An 18,309-nucleotide genomic window follows, 5' to 3' on the forward strand; every position below is an offset into this window, starting at 1 on the left:
TGTTGCACGTGTTTTGTTTTGGGGTAGCGGTTGCTTGGGTGTCTGCTTTGGAGGTCTCTGCTGCTTAGGCAGATTTTTATTTAGAGCCTCCGAGTATGTTTTTGTGTGTTTATGTGTTTGGTTTGTTGTCGTGGTAGGTCTGTGTGAGACTGGAATTGTAGTGAGTGTGGTTTCCTTCTCCTCCTGACTGGTTACGCCAGTACTGAGTTGAGAGAGCTTAGCCTCCAGTTTGGCTATATGGTTGCATCTCTCTTTGAACAGTCCAGTTTTTCTATGGGCATGATGTTGCATTTCTTTAGATTTAGGGAGAATCCCAGGTCTGAAAGGCAGCTCAAGGTCAGATTAAAAGAAGCTTCCAACTCCTTCACAAAACTTGCTTGGATCAGGCAATCATCTAGATAAGAGAAGACCTGCGTGTCTTTGGTCCTGTAAAATGCAATTACTGGATCCAGACATTTTGTGAACATTCCAGGAGCAGTAGATAAGCACAATGGCAATGCAGAGAATTGAAGGAGAATCCCATCAGCCCTGAATCAGATACCTCCTGTGTTCCTTTACTATGGGAATGTAGAAGTAGGCTTCTTTGAGATCAAAGGTGACCATGAAAGCCTAAGGGAAAGCATGGGTAGCAGCTTTTGCAGAGTAAGCACCTTGAACTTTGGAACAGCTAAGAACCTGTCTAGCCTAGACAGGTCTGAAACTAGTCTTCACGTTCCTTCTTGATACTTAGAAGAGTCTTGAGTAGTAACCTGCTGCTATCTCTTTCTGAGGGATTGGTTCTATGGAGCCCCCTGTTCCTTTAGCAGTTTAACTTGGGTCTGAGTTTCCCTGAACTGCCCTTTTTGCATGGTTAGGATACCTGCAAGTCTTGGAAAGGAAGAAAACTACAATTTGTAACATGTTCTTATGAATTTGAGATCCCAGTTGTTCTGGGTAAAGTTTTGCTACCTTCTTATGAAGAGGGAAAGCTTGCCATCAACAGAGGAAGTGTGATCTGGGTTGGGTGGGACCTAAGAGTGGACAAGGAAGTGCTCTGCTGAGTCACAGCTGTTCATTGCTGAATTCCTGGTTTTGGGATCTGCTAGGCCTACATATGATTTTGTTTAGCTTGCCACACTCTTTAATGTCTTTCCCTCCTGGTCCATCTTCCTCTTGGTCTAGTTTGTGTGTTAGGAAGGACCAGGATTTTTTAAGGTAATTCTTGCTAAATCTCAGGGCTGAACCAGAAGAATGTCATTGACAGTTTGTATGGACTTTGCCTTGTCCACTTGTTCCTTAACTATAGCCCTAGCCTTGAGTACGAACAAATTCCTAGCCCAGAGAAGCATCAAGGACTGCTCTCTTAAAAAAGCATTTCTCCTGATGCTGCTACCCTGCTTAATGCTTCCAAAACATAAAAGCCACAATGTAAAAAATGTTTTGCAATCTGCAAACAACAGTTGCAGTGTTCTAAGAGTTCTTTCTGGACAGTTCTGTCTTCTGTTCCTTCCAATTTCTACTTCATTTAGTCCAGGAGAAATTTCTGGAATTTGTCCATAAGGAAATGGCAATGTAAAGCTCTCATGGAAGGGTAGTTGATGTATACATTTTCTTGCTAAATCAGTCCAAGGTTCTGCATTCTTTGTCATTAGGTAGAGTCCAGGACCCTTTAAAATGTTTAGGTTTCCTGGTGGTGGTGGTGGGGGGGTGGAAGTCAGGCTGCAGAGAAGTGTTTTGGATGACATCATCCACAGGCTCAAGAACTGGAAGAAAAGCCAGAGATTTGTGCTTAGGGAGCCTAACAATTTTCTTAACTCTTTTCTTAGATGGGGGTGGGGGTGGTAATCCTGAGCCTCCTAACTGAAGGCTTCCCTCATCTTGTGGAGAGTCTCCCCAAAGGAAAAGTACTCAGATGGTATCGCTGAAGCAAAGTTTTCATGTATCTAAGATTTGGTATATGACCCCAAGGAACTGTGGTCCACATAAGACAAGTCATCTTCATCTGAGTCAGAAGGAGAGGTCCTTCTTTCTTTTGGCAGGAGGAGTTCCTGAGACGGTAGTCCTCCCAGGGCTCAGCTGTCTGGATCTCATGAAATTCATGAGATCCTTGCCTAACCTGACCAGATTCTGCTGGTAGGCCTGAAGTGGCTGAGACCCAGAAGGCCTAGACTGGAGTAAGCTGGGGATAGCCATATTACTTTTTGTCTTGGGTCTGGTCTTAGGTGTGAAGGTGGGTGCTGTTGGACCATGCCACAGGCAGGCAGCTGCAACCCATGCACGGTCAACTGAGGATTCCTCTCTGGTATGGTAGGAATCTGTCCCTTTCTGTAGGTCTGGTATGGGAGTTGCAGACTGGAGTCTGTAAAGTGACTCTGAACCCATCTGATACCCTAAGTCCTTTGGATCAAGCACAAGTTAAGGGTGCTAACAACACGGCACACTACAGAAGTATCTTATCGGATTCCTCAGCCACACATTCTGCCACTGGGAGTGGACTGCGAATAAATCTCTCTTTCAACAATGCATGCTGGTGGACTACCTGATACAGATAGGCTGTTGTTCACCACACTCTCTTCAGACGCTGCTTCTTTTTGCAAGGAAATCCAACTCAGCATGACTAGTGGATACTATAGCATGCATAAGCCACCAACACACTTTCTTTCAGTAAAATATTTTCATGTGACTGCCCTATGTTAATGGTTCTATAATTAAGGTGAGCACTCTGGGGATGGTTGGGCACATTGTGTTCTGGGCTTAGGCAAAACAAACACAAAGGGTGAAGTCCCGATGAAGGATTTGTTTTTGACATTCTAAGCAAACATTAGTCTTACTTACTGACTTCTAAAGACAACACAGATGAGGTATGAAAAAAGACAACCCCCAACTGGATAATTTAAAGCTCTACCTCTGACTTTGGACAGATGATGAACACACAAAGGGTTGTACAGGGCTCCAAAGACGAGAAAGAATTAAAAAATGATGCCTATTGACTACTCATACTCCAACATCCCAATGTTGGATGGGAGAGCATTTGCTGGGCCAGGAGGAGTAGAACAAGTCTCGAATATTTGTGCCAGCCAATGGCTTCCATGGCAGGAAATTCTAAAAAGTTATTACTACAATAGTGAAACGCAATGAACATCTACTACTGCATTAATATGTTTCGTCACACTATGAGGATTCTGAAACAAATCTTGCATATGGGTGTAACCCACAAGATACCACAGACAGACAGACAGACAGACACACACACACACACACACACACACACACACACACACACACACACACACACACACACACACGCACACACACAATCAAAGACACACACACGCACAGACACACACACAATATAACCTACAACCCAGATTACAGTCCATTAGAATGGGTTATGTTTAATTAGGTGAGTTGTTCTTGAGTCCACAGAGTCTGGCAAAATGTTTTTGTACAATATTTGCTTCACTTAACTGGAACTTCACAATTCATCATGCTCCTGTAGCTTATATTTTTCATTGTAAAATCTATTTACATATATCTGGTGTTTCAGCGATATGGACTTGAATAGGATGCATGGTACAGTTTTTACACAAATTTTTGTTATAATGCCCTTTATCTGTGTCCAGGACAATACACCATTGTTTATAAGGAAGGCAAAGCAGCATATCTAAAGCAGTCTATTGTCCAATTTTCGTGCATAAAAGCACTCTATCATATACTACAAAAATTTAACTATGTTCATGGACCAGAACATTGCATTCAGAAAAAGCAAACAAAGAGTATAGATATTAAAAAATCTTGAAATATTACTGTGAGCTTTCAGTAATACATATATATATATGTATATATTTATATATATTTACAGTGTCATGCTATAAAACATATGTCCACCATCTTATTTTTCACAGATGTTAAGTAGTTTACAGCAGATGCACTTAATACATCATTATTTATAAATGACCACTTAATGAAACAGTGTTGATTCAGTTATGGGTTTAGGGGGAAGTATAAAATTTAAACACAGTTGCTGAACAATTCTTAAGGCTAGCTGCTGCAATCTTACAAATGGACATACCTCTCAAATGTCCAGATTTTCAAAGATGCCTCACATTTTCGGTCTGTTCCTCATAAAATTAGCTGTTTTTTCACAAATCACTGAGAACACTAAATAATGGCATGTGTGTGAATTTCAGACTTTGTGTCCTTCAGAAATGCACACTAGCACAAATCCTATTATTCTAGCAACTTTATAAATTAATAAGAGCAATATTTAAAATCTGTCCCTTTTTTAGGCCTTTGTCCCCCCATTATTTTAGACGTTCAGATTTCTTGTTCTGAGAAGCTGAGAGGTATGACTAAGAATGCTATGACTTTAGTACACTCAGTACTAAATTTATAAAATGTGTGTAGTTAGCAATAGCCTAAATTGTGCTTTAATTTTCCGAAACCAATGTGAGTCTTTGAATGAGATCACATGCCTGTCTCTTAGAAGAAAAGTTTCTTTTGTTACATGTAGAACGTTTTAGACAGGCAAACAGCATTCATGAAGCACATATACTGCTTGCTACATTAGGAAACATTTCCTCTTTTCTTCTGTAGCGCTTTCATCAGGTCAGCCATCACATCTGGTTGTCCACCTCCACCACCCATCGCATGAGATCCTGCTCTCCCTGGTTCGCCATACATACTGCTCTCTCTCTTTGGAGGTGGAGGGCCGACCTTTCTCAAAACTGGCTGGTTCTGGCTTACAGATGGCATAGGAGGTGGTGGAGGTGGTGGGGGTGGGACTCCATCTCCAGTACTGATGCAAGGAGGGGGAGGTGGCAGAAAATCAGGTGGGGGTTCATCAACATCATTGCTGGATGGGGGTGGTGGTGGTGGTAGAGGGAAGTCATCCACTGGTGGCGGTGGTGGAAAATGTATAACTGGTTTTTGTCGAGTCTCAGATGGAATAGGACCAGATGCTACAGGTGGAGGTGGTGGTGGAGGGAGTATCTCATCCATAAATCTTTGACTCTGTATTGTACTTGCTGGTGGAGGTGGTGGAAAATTGGTCTTGTTGCTGTCTTTTATTTTATTATCCTGTAAGCAAGCAAACAACAGTTCACAGTTAACATAGTAACATAAGGCATCTTAAATCAGTCCACATTCAAATAACCAGAAACAAATACTTTATTTCTTCCCCATGCCTGCCAGTTATCTAGCTGGTTGCTGTGACTCTGCCCATTTGCCCTCTAACTATGTGAGGTTTAAATGCAGTGTTGTGTGGTTCTCATCTAAGCAGTAATCAGGGGATTTTTGTTATTTTCACACTAATGTTCCTCTGAGCATGACTGCAAGGTCCTAGGGGATGTGCATAAAACAGAGCAATGTTGAGGGCTTGTCACATTCTCAACCCCCTTGAAGGCAGACACCTCTGTCCATCTCTGACAGATTAAGAATTCCAGGATACTTGCCCACAATTCACTATCAGGAGAGGTGAGAAGGCTTTGTCTTGTCATTTCTCTCCCTCTCTAACGGACTCCTTCAGCACCTGGGTTGCTATTAAAATCATGTTATATGAGTCACACTCATGGAAGCATCCCTCCATGCCACAGAATCAGCTAAATAATATTAAATATTTCTTTTGTTTTAAACATTGAGGAAATTTGGATCTTGTAACTCAGAAATAAGCACTGGAGCAATTCATTGCAGGCATGACAAAGGCAAAATAACTGCAAATATGAAGAAACTGGCAGCTAAAAGATATACATTAGCCTGTAAATAGAGAACTAACAAGCAGAGATACATAATTAGTGTATAGTGTTAGGGAACTTATGCAAGGTATGTTATATTAGAATGAAATGCATGAGCATTAAACACAAAGCCTTGTACATTTTCGCATAAAAATCTAATAAATTGAGTACAGACAAAAACTAAACAGATACCCAGATTAATTGGAAATTTGTACAAATAATCAACATTAATACATATGTATTTTGCAGGGGTGTAAGTCCTCTTACACCCCCAAATATTCTCATGCATAGATCACCATAACCTAAGGGGGCTAGTGATCATACCTAAACCTGTTAAATTATGATCTCTCTTTTCACTAACTACTGACATCAGAAAACATTGCAGGTCACTACTTCAAGCTTCATACATCAAGTCACAAGGAAACAAATGTCAAGGAACCAACTCAAACAAAAAAGCCCAAGTAACTCGAGAGTGAGCAGATACAGTTCTAGCAAGATGAGATAAACCAGTTAGACTTCAGCTATTATTTAATTACACTGTACATAAAGTGTAACTACATCATGTATTAGGGCTGTTCAGATATCATAAATACTATGTATTAAATCTGTCCCACTGTGTACAATTGTAAAGATTTGGCAAACTGCTGTCCCTCCTCCCACCAATGTTAAGCCTTGCTAAGGTTACAGACCTTCCTATCAGCAAACAAAATTACTGCTGGTGCTGCCTGTTGGCACCACCATCTCATCACGGTATAGATGACCCTCAGTTCTTACAGTATGCACACATACTTAGAACAAATCTGCTCTATATGGAGACTACTTTGAAGCCTCTGTAGATGTATGATTATGCCTGGTCATCTAGTGGTTATAAATGCAGCAATGTCAATCCATCACACATCCTGAATAAAAAAAAAACTCAGTCAATCAAATCAATAAATACATGCATGCATACATACATATATAACAAATGTAGAGCTTGCCCAGAAACACTGTCAAGAGAAGGAATCTTGGTAATTATGGCCTTCATTGTGGATGTAGTGCTAGGATCATCTGGTGGCCTTAGGTACATTCCTGTAGATGAGACCACTGAATTAGTTAAACAGTTCTAAGGTGATAAGAATTTGGAAATGGCTCAGGTCTGGCTAGAAAAACTGAAGGCACTGGATACTGTTGGGCTTAATGTGCCATTTCAATACAGTATGGAAGAAGGGGGCAGTATCTTGGACTGGCAAACTGGAGAGGGGGCAGTCACCATTTTCAGCAAGGGGGACAGAAAGTATGCTCATTTATATACAGATAATGTTCCACAGCCCCTCTTGGAAAGCTTTTGTTGGGTGCTGCAAAGAAGACATTGTCCACACACTGAATCACTGATACAAGAGAAGCGATGCAGATCTTTCAGGGCAATGGAATAGTGGATACTTCCTCTGTCCTGTCATAAATAATGGAAGGAACTCAGGAGCTCATCAATAAGCTCCAGACATTTTCTTAATCAGGAGAAGGCATGTGACTTTATGCTACAACTGTCTTATGGTACGTGCAGCACTACAGATCTCAGGGCTGACTCTGTACAGAATTTACTCCCTAAATCTATACAGTGAGGATCTGTCTGTGTACATTCAAAATGGGTGCTTGGTCTTTGTCATGGATACCTCTTGTCTTCTCTTCTGCTCATGATTTTCAGGGAAAGATCATCATAGTGTGACTGATGTTTTGACAGGGCCCAGTTTGGAAACATGAGGGCTACATCTTTGTAATTTGCAGGAAGTGTTGCCCTCTTGGCCTTAAGTGGCTTTGTACTTCTCACTGCACTGACTGTGATGGGGTTGGGATAAAACCTAACATATTTAAATAAGATGTCATAGCTCCTCTCCTGGGAAAGGTTCGACTACTCTGTAGAGGTGAGAGAGGAGTAGTAATCCCAAGTGAAGGAGTATAAGCATCTTGTTGGGGGGGAGGCCTGAACAGTAGGCGAGCACAACAATAGCACTGCAGGTACACCGAGGTGGTGAATTGACAGTTCAGCCACAGGGCAAACCTTCCAATGTACCAATCACTCCTTGGTCTCCATTCTCTTATATGGTCATAATATTTAGGTAGAAACTGAAAGGCTGAGACTGCAGACATCTGTGGCAGAAATGTGTTTCCACTGCATGACTGCTGAGCTTGATCTGCCTGATACAGTGAAGAGTTTTGAAATCCAGGATTATCTCAGAGTAAAGCTGCTGCTCCTCTGGGTTGAAAAGAGTCAGCTGTAGTGGTTTGGATACCTAATGAAGATGCCCAATGGGAGGTGTCCAGGAATAGTCTAGTAGCAGAAGGCCTCTTGGCAGATCTAGAACATGCTGGAGAAATCATACATCTTAATATGCCTGGGGAAGAGAGGGATCACATACAATTAATTGAAGTCTGTTAATGTGAACATGGAAATCTAGCCTGCCCTGCTTAGCTAGCACAACAGTCTTCACTGGATCACGAGGTTTAGAAAATGGATGGATTGAGGGAAAGCTGGATGGATGGACAAAATGTGCTGAGTGCTAGGGCTACCTGCCCTGCAGCTCAGCTTTGTGTAAGTTTTTGTGAAAAGGGCACTGGCGCATGGAGCTAGAGGGATGCTGATACTTAGTATAACCAGCCTGAACTAAGCAGCAAGCTGGTTATGCTCAGTACACAATGATTTTATTAACTGCATACTGTGATCTTCTACAACTAAACCCTGAGACAAAGCAAATAGTTTTCCAAATTAGGTCCTGCATTGTTTACATCTGTACTTATACAGATTGTGCATTAGGTCTTCTTAATTTACTTGACAAAATCTGCAAATGTTAGAATGATTACACTCATATATACAGCGGTTACTTAAGTGTTTTATAGTTCTGTGAACTGAAATGTCTAAATTTCACAGCCAGAATCTATTCAAGACCTACTTTTCATGTATCTGCTTGTGCAGCTCCCATGTGCAAAGGAGATAAATTGGAAAGAGAATGTCAGGCAATGTAAGGCAGAAATAACGGATTTAAGTTAAGTGTTCAGACTATGAGGATATTACGATTACTTATGTCCACAAAGCATAATAAAGTACTGGGCTATTTTATGCATGGCACCTACTCAAAACAATTTATGCCTGAAGAATAGACATATTAAGATGTTCTGCTGTAGTCTTCTGAAACAGTCTGACAGTACAAATTCAACATCACCAAGGCAGTGTACTCAGCAGATTCGTTAGCTGTGCAAGACTAATGACAGCCAGTTGAACAAATTTTCCTGGTTCTGTCATATCATAACAAAGCTATTGGAATTTTCCGTGGTTGCCAATTTGTAAACTCTATTATAAACATTTTAGTTGCATGACGTCAGTACCAAAAAGCCAATGTGCAAACAAAAAAAATGTACCTTTGCACATAATTGAGAGGCTTTATAGTATACAACATCTGGGTATATGGCAACTCTCAGATATCACTGTGGCAATTCAGTTTCCAAAGAGCAGCTATGAAGTTGCATGTGCTGGGCATACTTTATGCATAAAAGCTATCATATTAACAGTCTTTAATGAGGAAAAGGAAGACGATTTTTCCCACATAAAAGGAATCACCTATGTTTCATAGAATGTTGTACATAATGGATTAATCCTTTCATTGTTACTGAATTCATTAACAGCTCATACCACACAGATGGATGACTTCACTTTGAGGATATTTAACAACTTTACTTAGTTGTGTACCAAATAGCTGGGTAACTACAGCAGAGGTAGTAAGGGAGATGGCTAGAAAGGTGATTGTTATGACATCTGGACAGAGTAAGGACGACAAGGAGACATGGTGGTGGAATGAGGAAGTACAGGAGAGTATACAGAGAAAGAGGTTGGCAAAGAAGAAGTGGGATTGTCAGAGAGATAAGAAAGTAGACAGGAGTATAAGGAGATGAGGTGCATGGCAAAAAGAGGTGGCGAAGGCTAAGGATAAGGCATATGAAGAGTTGTATGAAAGGTTGGACACTAAGGAGGGAGAAAAGGACCTGGCTAGACAGAGAGACCGAGCTAGGAAAGATGTAAAGCAGGTAAAGGTGATAAAGGATAATGAGGGAAACATACTTACAAGCGAGGAGAGTGTGTTGAGCAGATGGAAAGAGTACTTTGAGGGGTTGATGAATGAAGAGAATGAGAGGGAGAGAAGGTTGGATGATGTGGGGATAGTGAATCATGAAGTGCAATGGATTAGCAAGGAGGAAGTAAGGATAGCTATGAAGAGGATGAAGAATGGAAAGGCTGTTGGTCCAGATGACATACCTGTGGAAGCATGGAGGTGTTTAGGTAAAATGGCAGTGGAGTTTTTAACCAGATTGTTTAATGAAATTTTGGAAAGTGAGAGGATGCCTGAGGAATGGAGAAAAAGTATTTTGGTACCGATTTTTAAGAATAAGGGTGATGTGCAGAGCTGTAGTAACTACAGAGGGATTAAATTGATCAGTCACAGCATGAAGTTATGGGAAACAGTAGTGGAAGCTATGTTACGAAGGGATATGATGATTAGTGATCAACAGTATGGTTTTATGCACGGAAAGAGCACTACATTTGCGATGTTTGCTCTAAGAGTGTTGATGGAGAAGTACAGAGGTCATCAGAAGGAGTTGCATTGTGTTTTTGTAGACTTAGAGAAAGCATATGACAGGGTGCCTAGTGAGGAGTTGTGGTATTGTATGAGGAAGTCAGGCATGTCAGAGAAGTATGTAAGAGTGGTACATGATATGTACGAAGGTAGTGTGACAGCGGTGAGATCTGCGGTGGGAGTGATGGATGTGTTTAAGGTGGAGGTGGGATTACATCAAGGATCAGCTCTGAGCCCTTTCTTATTTGCAATGGTGATGGACAGGTTGACAGACGAGTTCAGACACGAGTCCCAGTGGACTATGATGTTTGCAGATGACATTGTGATCTGTATAGTGAGAGTAGGGAACCGGTGGAGGGGATCCTGGAGAGATGGTGATATGCTCTAGAGAGAAGAGGAATGAAGGTCAGCAGGACTAAGACAGAATATATGTGTGTGAATGAGAGGGAGGATAGAGGAATGGTGAGGATGCAAGGAGTAGAGGTGGCGAAGGTTGATGAGTTTAAATACTTATGATCAATAGTTCAGAGTAATGGCGAGTGTGGAAGAGAGGCGAAGAAGAGAGTACAGGCAGGATGGAGTGGGTGGAGAAGAGTGTCAGGAGTGATTTGTGACAGATGAGTACCAGTAAGAGTGAAAAGGAAGGTCTACAAGAGGGTAGTGAGACCAGCTATGTTATATGGGTTGGAGACAGTGGCATTGACAAAAAGGCAGGAGTTAGAACTGGACGTGGCAGAGTTAAAGATGTTAAGATTTGCACTGGGTGTGACGAGGGTGGATAGGATTAGGAATAAGTATATTAGAGGGTCAGCCCAGGTTGGAAGGTTTGGAGACAAAGCCAGAGAGGCAAGATTACGTTGGTTTGGACATGTGCTGAGGAGGGGTGCTGAGTATATTGGGAAAAAGATGCTAAGGATGAAGCTACCAGGTAACAGGAAATCAGGAAGGCCTAAGATCAGGTTTATGGATGTGGTGAGAGAGGATATGCAGGTGGTTGGTGTGACAGAGCAAGAAGCAGAGGACAGGAAGAAATGGAAACAGATGATCCGCTGTGACGACCCCTAATGGGAACAGCTGAAAGAAGATGATGACTTAGTTGTGTAAAATCAGGCATTTAAAATGTGGATGAAGAACTTCATTAGCTCTGTGTGCATGATTAATGCGTCATATACCTTCCTAAGATATTACCCAAATATGTTTTCCAGTTATTTTACTCATATACCATGCCTAATGCTCCACAGATGTAAGAATGCCATAGTAAATGGGAATACCGGTTAGCAGAAACAAATCATTCCATCTAAAGCACACCTAGATATACAATATAACATTAAGCTAATTCTCAGTTGTTTTTATTATTACTGTATTCCTATTTAGGACTATTAACTCCTTCAGATCTGAAGAGAATTTTATTTTCTTTTGCTTAAAATTTTATGAGGCTAGACTTGTTTGTCATTTAATAACAGCACAATCTGGAATAACAAGCATTATTTCATTTTATTGAAATTAAATATGACATTAGATATCCAATTTATTATGTTATGTAAAACAATAATGTGTGTGATTTACAAAGTTAAACCATGGCACTGTCTGCAAAGGCTGCTATAAGTACATTTTGACAAAAGTAGTTAAACTCGTGAGTAAAGCTTATTTATTTAGGTAATATAGAGGTGTTAAGAGATAAAACATTAAAGTGGGGAAGGGGAGAGGATAATGGTTATGAAGAGTTTCTGATCAAGACTGTTGTTTTGTTTTTGCTATTATTTGCATCCAAAGCTTGATAACCATCAGACCATTTCTCAGTCAGCTGGTCCATTTGCTCCCCATCACTAGGGTGACAGACAACTGAGAGAGGTCATTACTAAGGGGTAGTTTGGATTTTATGCTCAGCCCTAACACAGGTGCATGAGTGATCATTTGCTACCAAGGGGTTGGTATGCAGTAGGGCTCTGCAATGCATGCCAAACCTGAGTGATTTAATCACATGGCCCTGCCCCCCACCCCATAGACAAGCACCTCTGCATGATTCACTCACTGATCTCCATCATAGATATTACAGTGAATAGTGGGCTTATGAATATACACCAATCTCCTCCCCTTACAAGAGAGGTGAGCAGGCACAAGTCTCATAATTTCTCTCTTTCTCTACACCAGTTCCAACAGGCATCAAAACTGTTAGTAAAAACTTGAGCCACCTGGGGTGTGGTCAGAGCTTTATCCCCCTGCACCAATTGAGCTGGCATCTATTACTAAACTGTTTGCGAAGTTATACCTTTAACAAAGGATTGTTACAGAAATTCCTAATGGGTCACGTAATTTAATTTGTAAATTTAAGGAACTTTACCACAAAAGAATGAACACCCTGTTTGGTTTTAATGCACTGAATCTTTACTATTTTGATATTTTAACTTGGCCACTTAACTGATAAAAACTCTGTCAGCCGAGACATCTTGGCATTGTTCATCTATATTCTAGCTACAATTCTTGCCTGTAGAAAGAACAAGGACAAATCTAGATTCTGAAAATATAAGCCAACATGTTAAGTTCCATGTTTACTTGTACACTGAAATGAGGAAATATTCAGTACTTGATGATGACTCACCATATATAAAGACATACTTCAGTTTCCCTTATCACTAGAATTTTTATTACAGAACCTCTGCTTTATGCAGAATCTCATATATTATGGTGAATGTTAATGCTATGTAGTCTGAATCCTTAAGGACTAGGCCATGCAGCTTTCAAAAAATAAATTTAACATTTAGCAGTAATGTCACAACACAGGTTTTTGCTATACTGCACTAGTTGGGACATAGCATGGAGCTAGTGTGATGTTGAAAAAGTAGCATATAGATGATTGTCACTGTTGAAGTGATGGCCGACCCCATGTGCAAAATTGGTAAAAAGGGGTTGTGGGTGGATGGAACCTTTTTCCATCTTTATGGCTTGATGTACACTCCAACCATTAAAAATCAATATACTATCCACCTTCTGCTGATTATGTCATACCCCAGGCATTTCTTATTTAAAAGAGGAATGCCTGCATCTGCTAATGCTAGCAGTTGACTATGAGAGTTTTAATTTACATAATTCCCTCTTATGTACATTATCTGCTGTCATGACTCCACAACACCCATAATCCACTACACACCATCCTCTCCCCTTTATGTACATGAAACAGTGCTAATTGAATGCATGCCTCCACCAGATGTCATACCCAGTTGGTGATCTTCGATTAGTCATCTCCCTTCCACCATGCAAGTGGTCATATTGACTATCACTGATCTGTGATGTAAGCACCCCTTTCACCTTCCTCTTTCAGTCCCATATTTCTCTCTCTCTCTCTCTTTCAAGTGTCAAAGCATATGTAATATTTGCCAAGGGTCTAAAATATGCATGTTGTTAACATAAACGCCTTTTAACAGCATTGTGCCTTTCTGAAAGTTCTCATTGGTGGACAGTGGGACACTGCCATTAGCTCTGCACTTAAGCAGTAAGCAGCAGTGTGTGTATGAGTGAGTGGTATACCTCATGTACCAAATCAGAAGGTACAAAGATGCTTACACCTTTGTAGTATGACTAGATTAGTTAACATTGAGAGATTTAGGACAACCACAAAATCTGACTGCTCCACAGCACTAGAACAGTAAGGAGGGTAAGTGAGAGGGGGTACTTAGTTCAAAGATCAGGGATGCTGACAATTTGGAAGTGCAGAAGGGACCAGTATATAACAGGTTTACATCTTTCTAATTTTTTGACTAAATAATACTCGCTATGTAGACGTGTTAGTGTATTTGACAGCAAGCAGATCAATAAAATGCTGATCAGAACGCCATTTACTTTCACAACTCAAAACAAGGGTTTATGTCTGAAACTTTTTTTTAGAAATAGAAGTCTAAATCAGAAATTGCACTCACTTGAAGCATTTCTCAGCCTGGAAGATGCTGATGTCTACACAGTCACAGAGACGTGGTTCAAGGCCTCGGAGTGTATCCTGGCCATGTAGGGCTATAATGCCTTCCACACATTCAGACCACAAAACAAAAATGAAAAAAGTGAGGGAGGAGCAGTATCCATCTTCAGTAAAGACAAATACACCTCTAGACGGGTTAAACAATATGACTCCCTAGAGTTATCCATGTCCAACTGACTGTAGGAAAGACCCCCCGTCATTGTTAGCTATAGGTCCCCAACCATGAACCACAAAAACCACACAGCCTACTTGAGTTACTCTCAATACAGCCAAATGGCCTGGTCATGGGTGACTAACTATCCCTCCATTGACTGGATAACATATAAGAGCACAAATGCGCTAACCCAAAGGTTCCTGGACTTTGTTAATACAAATGCTCTGGAGCAGATAATCAGCACCTCCACAAGGGGCTCCAATATCCTTGACATAGTGCTCACCAACATGGGGGATCGCTGCACCACCCCATGTATGGGGCCCTCCCTGCTAAAGCCCGAAACTAAATCAGCCTTGTTCGAAGTAACGATCACACCTGACCCACCCTCAGCAGCAAAAAGGTTAAAAAATGTCTCCAAAGCAAACTATAGCTTACTGAGTGATGGCATCAGTAGTTTCAGAAACCCTGCCAACAATGACAGTAATGACCCCTATACTGAGGTGCACACAAATGTCCTGTATAAACACTTACACAAATGTATAGACTCAGCCATACCAGAATGGATCAAATCAATATCCTCAGGAAAAACCAAGCCACCCTGGTGAGCATCCAGCATAAATAGTTTATACAATAAGAGAAAGAAACTGCTGTCAAAACACAAGAGGGAATGGTCCCAGCAAAGGAAGACCTCCCTCCAAAGCACAAACAAGCAGATTGGACATCTTGTAAAGTCCTCTAAAGCTAATTATGAAAATAAATTAGCAACCCTAGGTAAGGAAAATCACAAAGCATTCTTTAGCTACATCTAAAATCTAAAAGTGAAGGTCCAGCTTTGTGCAGAACTAGCTGTGGATGGTACCACTTGTACTGAACCGTAGGACATAGCCAACCTGCTAGCAGACAGGTTTGGCAAAAACTACAACCCCCTCCGTCCCCATCAATCATACCTCACAGCATACCTGTCACCAGTCCCCTGCCTAGTATTTCCAGACAACAGGTCACAGCTGCACTTTCCAAGGCCAAAAACACAGCCTCTATGGGATTGGACAGCATCCCAGGCAGCTTATTAAATGGTCTAAAACAGGAGTTAGTGGAACCACTGAGCACACTTCTTCAATATCAGTTTAAGCACTGGCTTTATCCCAGCTGAAGGGAAAACAGCAACCATAATCCCCTTGCATAAAGGGGGTCCCTCAACTGACCCTGGGAACTATAGACCCATAAGCCTAACCAGCCTTACCTGGAGAAAATCATCATGGAACTTATAAACAAGGATACAGATGACCTTCAAACTCTTGACCTGACCCAGTTTGTCTTCATTAAGGGCAGATTTGCCTGCTAAACCTTCTGGACTTCTTCAAGAATGTCACCAAGGCCCTGGATGAAGGCAAAACAGTTCACACTGCCTATCTTGACCTAGCCAAGGCCTTTGACACAATCCCTCACTCAGGCATCATTGAGAAACTCATCCAACTGGGGATTAACCCATAAGCCACTAGATGGGTTACCAAATGGCTCACAAACAGAACACATACAATCAAAATTGGGGATGCCACCTCTACTAGTTGCCAGTGGTGTTCCTTATGGACATGTGCCAGGCCCCCTACTGTTTGGCATCTATTTTTCAGAAGTCCAGGCAAAACTAGATGGCCTATGGTTTACCAAGTTTGCTGATGACTGCAAACTGGGTGTAATCACTGAATACCCTAAAGATGTCATCATACTACAAAATGGGCTTAAACAGACAAACGATTGGTGTCCAAGCCATGGACGTAAACTAAACGCATACAAATGTATTATTATCCCTTTCGGCAAAGGAGAAACCCCTGCTAATGACAACATTAATAATACCCCCCCCCCAAGTTCAAACCCAGTGGTGAGAGATTTAGGAATGTAAGTTGATGGCAGCATTAATTTCGATCATCACGTGTTCACAGTAGTAGGGAAGGCCTTCTACATTACACACCTCATAAGCAAAGGTATAGCATCCACAGCTACAGGAGGTTATAACTCCCCTGCACTTAGCCACTCATCAGACCAATAATAGAGTACAGTGTTCCCTTCTGTATGTACCTCACTAGACGTCTGCAGCAACTAGAGTGACCTCAGAGGTTTCTGACCAAATAAATTCAGGGCCTACAACACATGATCTACGCAGACAGACTGAAGCCCCTATCACTTTACTCAGTATCGTACAGACTGCTTAGAGGTGACTTGTGCCTGGCCTAAAGAGCATTCTCAGATCCTGCCTTGAAGAAGCTGCTGCACATCTGCAAATCCAATGGGACAAGATTCACTTGCTCTAGGGATCTTAACCTAGCATGTGATATTAACAGGACACGCTGGAGAGACAGATATGTCTCCCAGAAGTTGACTCTCCTCTTGAACAAAATCCTAATTCATGTAAAACAAAGGTCTTCAATTACCCTATTTAAACGTAACCTGGACATTTGGATGGGAAACCATAAACTTACACTGGGGTTTCACCTATGTCCCTTTTAGACAAGGGCAGCCGGTGCTGTTCTTAGATTTGTGTACAAACAGACTATATATCTTGGTCCATAAGGGAACAAGGGTATAACACTGCTAGGCTTGTACAGGCCTTAGGGCCAATAGCCTAGTAACCACCGATGATCCTGTGATATGAGAAACAACTTATTTGATAAATCAGCTTGAAGCTTTTCTATCTAATGCTTTTTATATTATGCATGCATACACACACACACACACACACACACACACACACACACACACACACAGACAAACAGTGCATTGAAAGGAGCTAAAGGGTAGTGGGTACAGGCAGAGTTCCTTCACTAACACAGTTAATTCACACAGTATTGATTCTGCGAAAAAGTCAGGTGTCATAGACACTTCATGCCCTTGTGGCTATTTTTATGTAATGGGGGTGTCATATAACACACTTTAATGTACAATATACACAGGAAATTTTCTTAATGAATCTATTGAGGTACTGTACTCATTTTTTTCAGAAAATTTTAAATGGAATTGAAATAAATCATATCAATGTGTAAAATAAGTGATTCAGTTATTTGCTATTTTGATAATATGATAATATTATTGCACTCATTTAAAATCTTGAGTAAATCTCTATATATAAATATATATATATCAAAGCCCCCCCATCCCCGGGTCCATCTTACTAATGCATGTTAACCCTAACCCTGCCAATAACCATAATGAGAAATTTCTGTAAGAAAAACCCTTTCCATAACACTACCGTTACACAAGATAGCGCAGACACTCACCACACACTTACAGATGCAGAACACACACACACACACACACACACACACACACACACACACACACACACACACACACACACACACACACTAAATCTATCCCCTTAGCTAATCCTTACCATAAGCAGCCACTTGGAACAATCACTAAATCTATCCCCATACCTAACCCCTTACTCAAACCTTAAAACCATTTACACTCACAATAAATACATTCACTTACCTAAGCCTTACACTAACCCTAAAACACACACACACATGCTTCAACTCCCAGACCCACCATTTACCTTGTTCAGCCTTTTGGTAGTCACCCAAAACAACAGCCATTCACTCAAATTGTACAGCAATTCAGTATCATCCCCCAAGCAAGTGGTGACTAAGTGAACTGCAACTCTCTCTTTTCTCTCTTTCTCTCTGTGTGTGTGTATATATATGTATATATATATATATATATATATATATATATATATATATATATATATATATATTATACGCAGAAGATCGAAAGTTCAGAAGACTGATTATCAAACATTAAAACTCAAAATATTGAAAATATTTTTAATGCAGGGGAAAGCCCCCCTGCACACCAGGAAAAAAATATATAACA

General features: G+C 40.9%; 1 protein-coding gene across 2 annotated transcripts in view; it reads right to left on the reverse strand.

Moving 5' to 3' along the window:
- Nucleotides 1–4,233: 4,233 nt before the first annotated feature.
- LOC122796236 (amyloid beta precursor protein binding family B member 1 interacting protein) overlaps nucleotides 4,234–18,309 on the reverse strand; it is a 1,476,726-nt gene continuing 1,462,650 nt past the window's right edge. For both annotated transcript variants that reach the window (XM_044064553.1, XM_044064552.1), the window contains one exon: nucleotides 4,234–5,058. In XM_044064553.1, the coding sequence (XP_043920488.1) occupies nucleotides 4,546–5,058 (513 nt within the window). In that variant the 3' untranslated portion in view covers nucleotides 4,234–4,545. The remainder of the gene's footprint in view (nucleotides 5,059–18,309) is intronic.

This window comes from Protopterus annectens, chromosome 3.part0, assembly GCF_019279795.1.
Source record: "Protopterus annectens isolate FY-2018-M chromosome 3.part0, PAN1.0, whole genome shotgun sequence".
Lineage (NCBI taxonomy): Eukaryota > Metazoa > Chordata > Ceratodontiformes > Protopteridae > Protopterus > Protopterus annectens.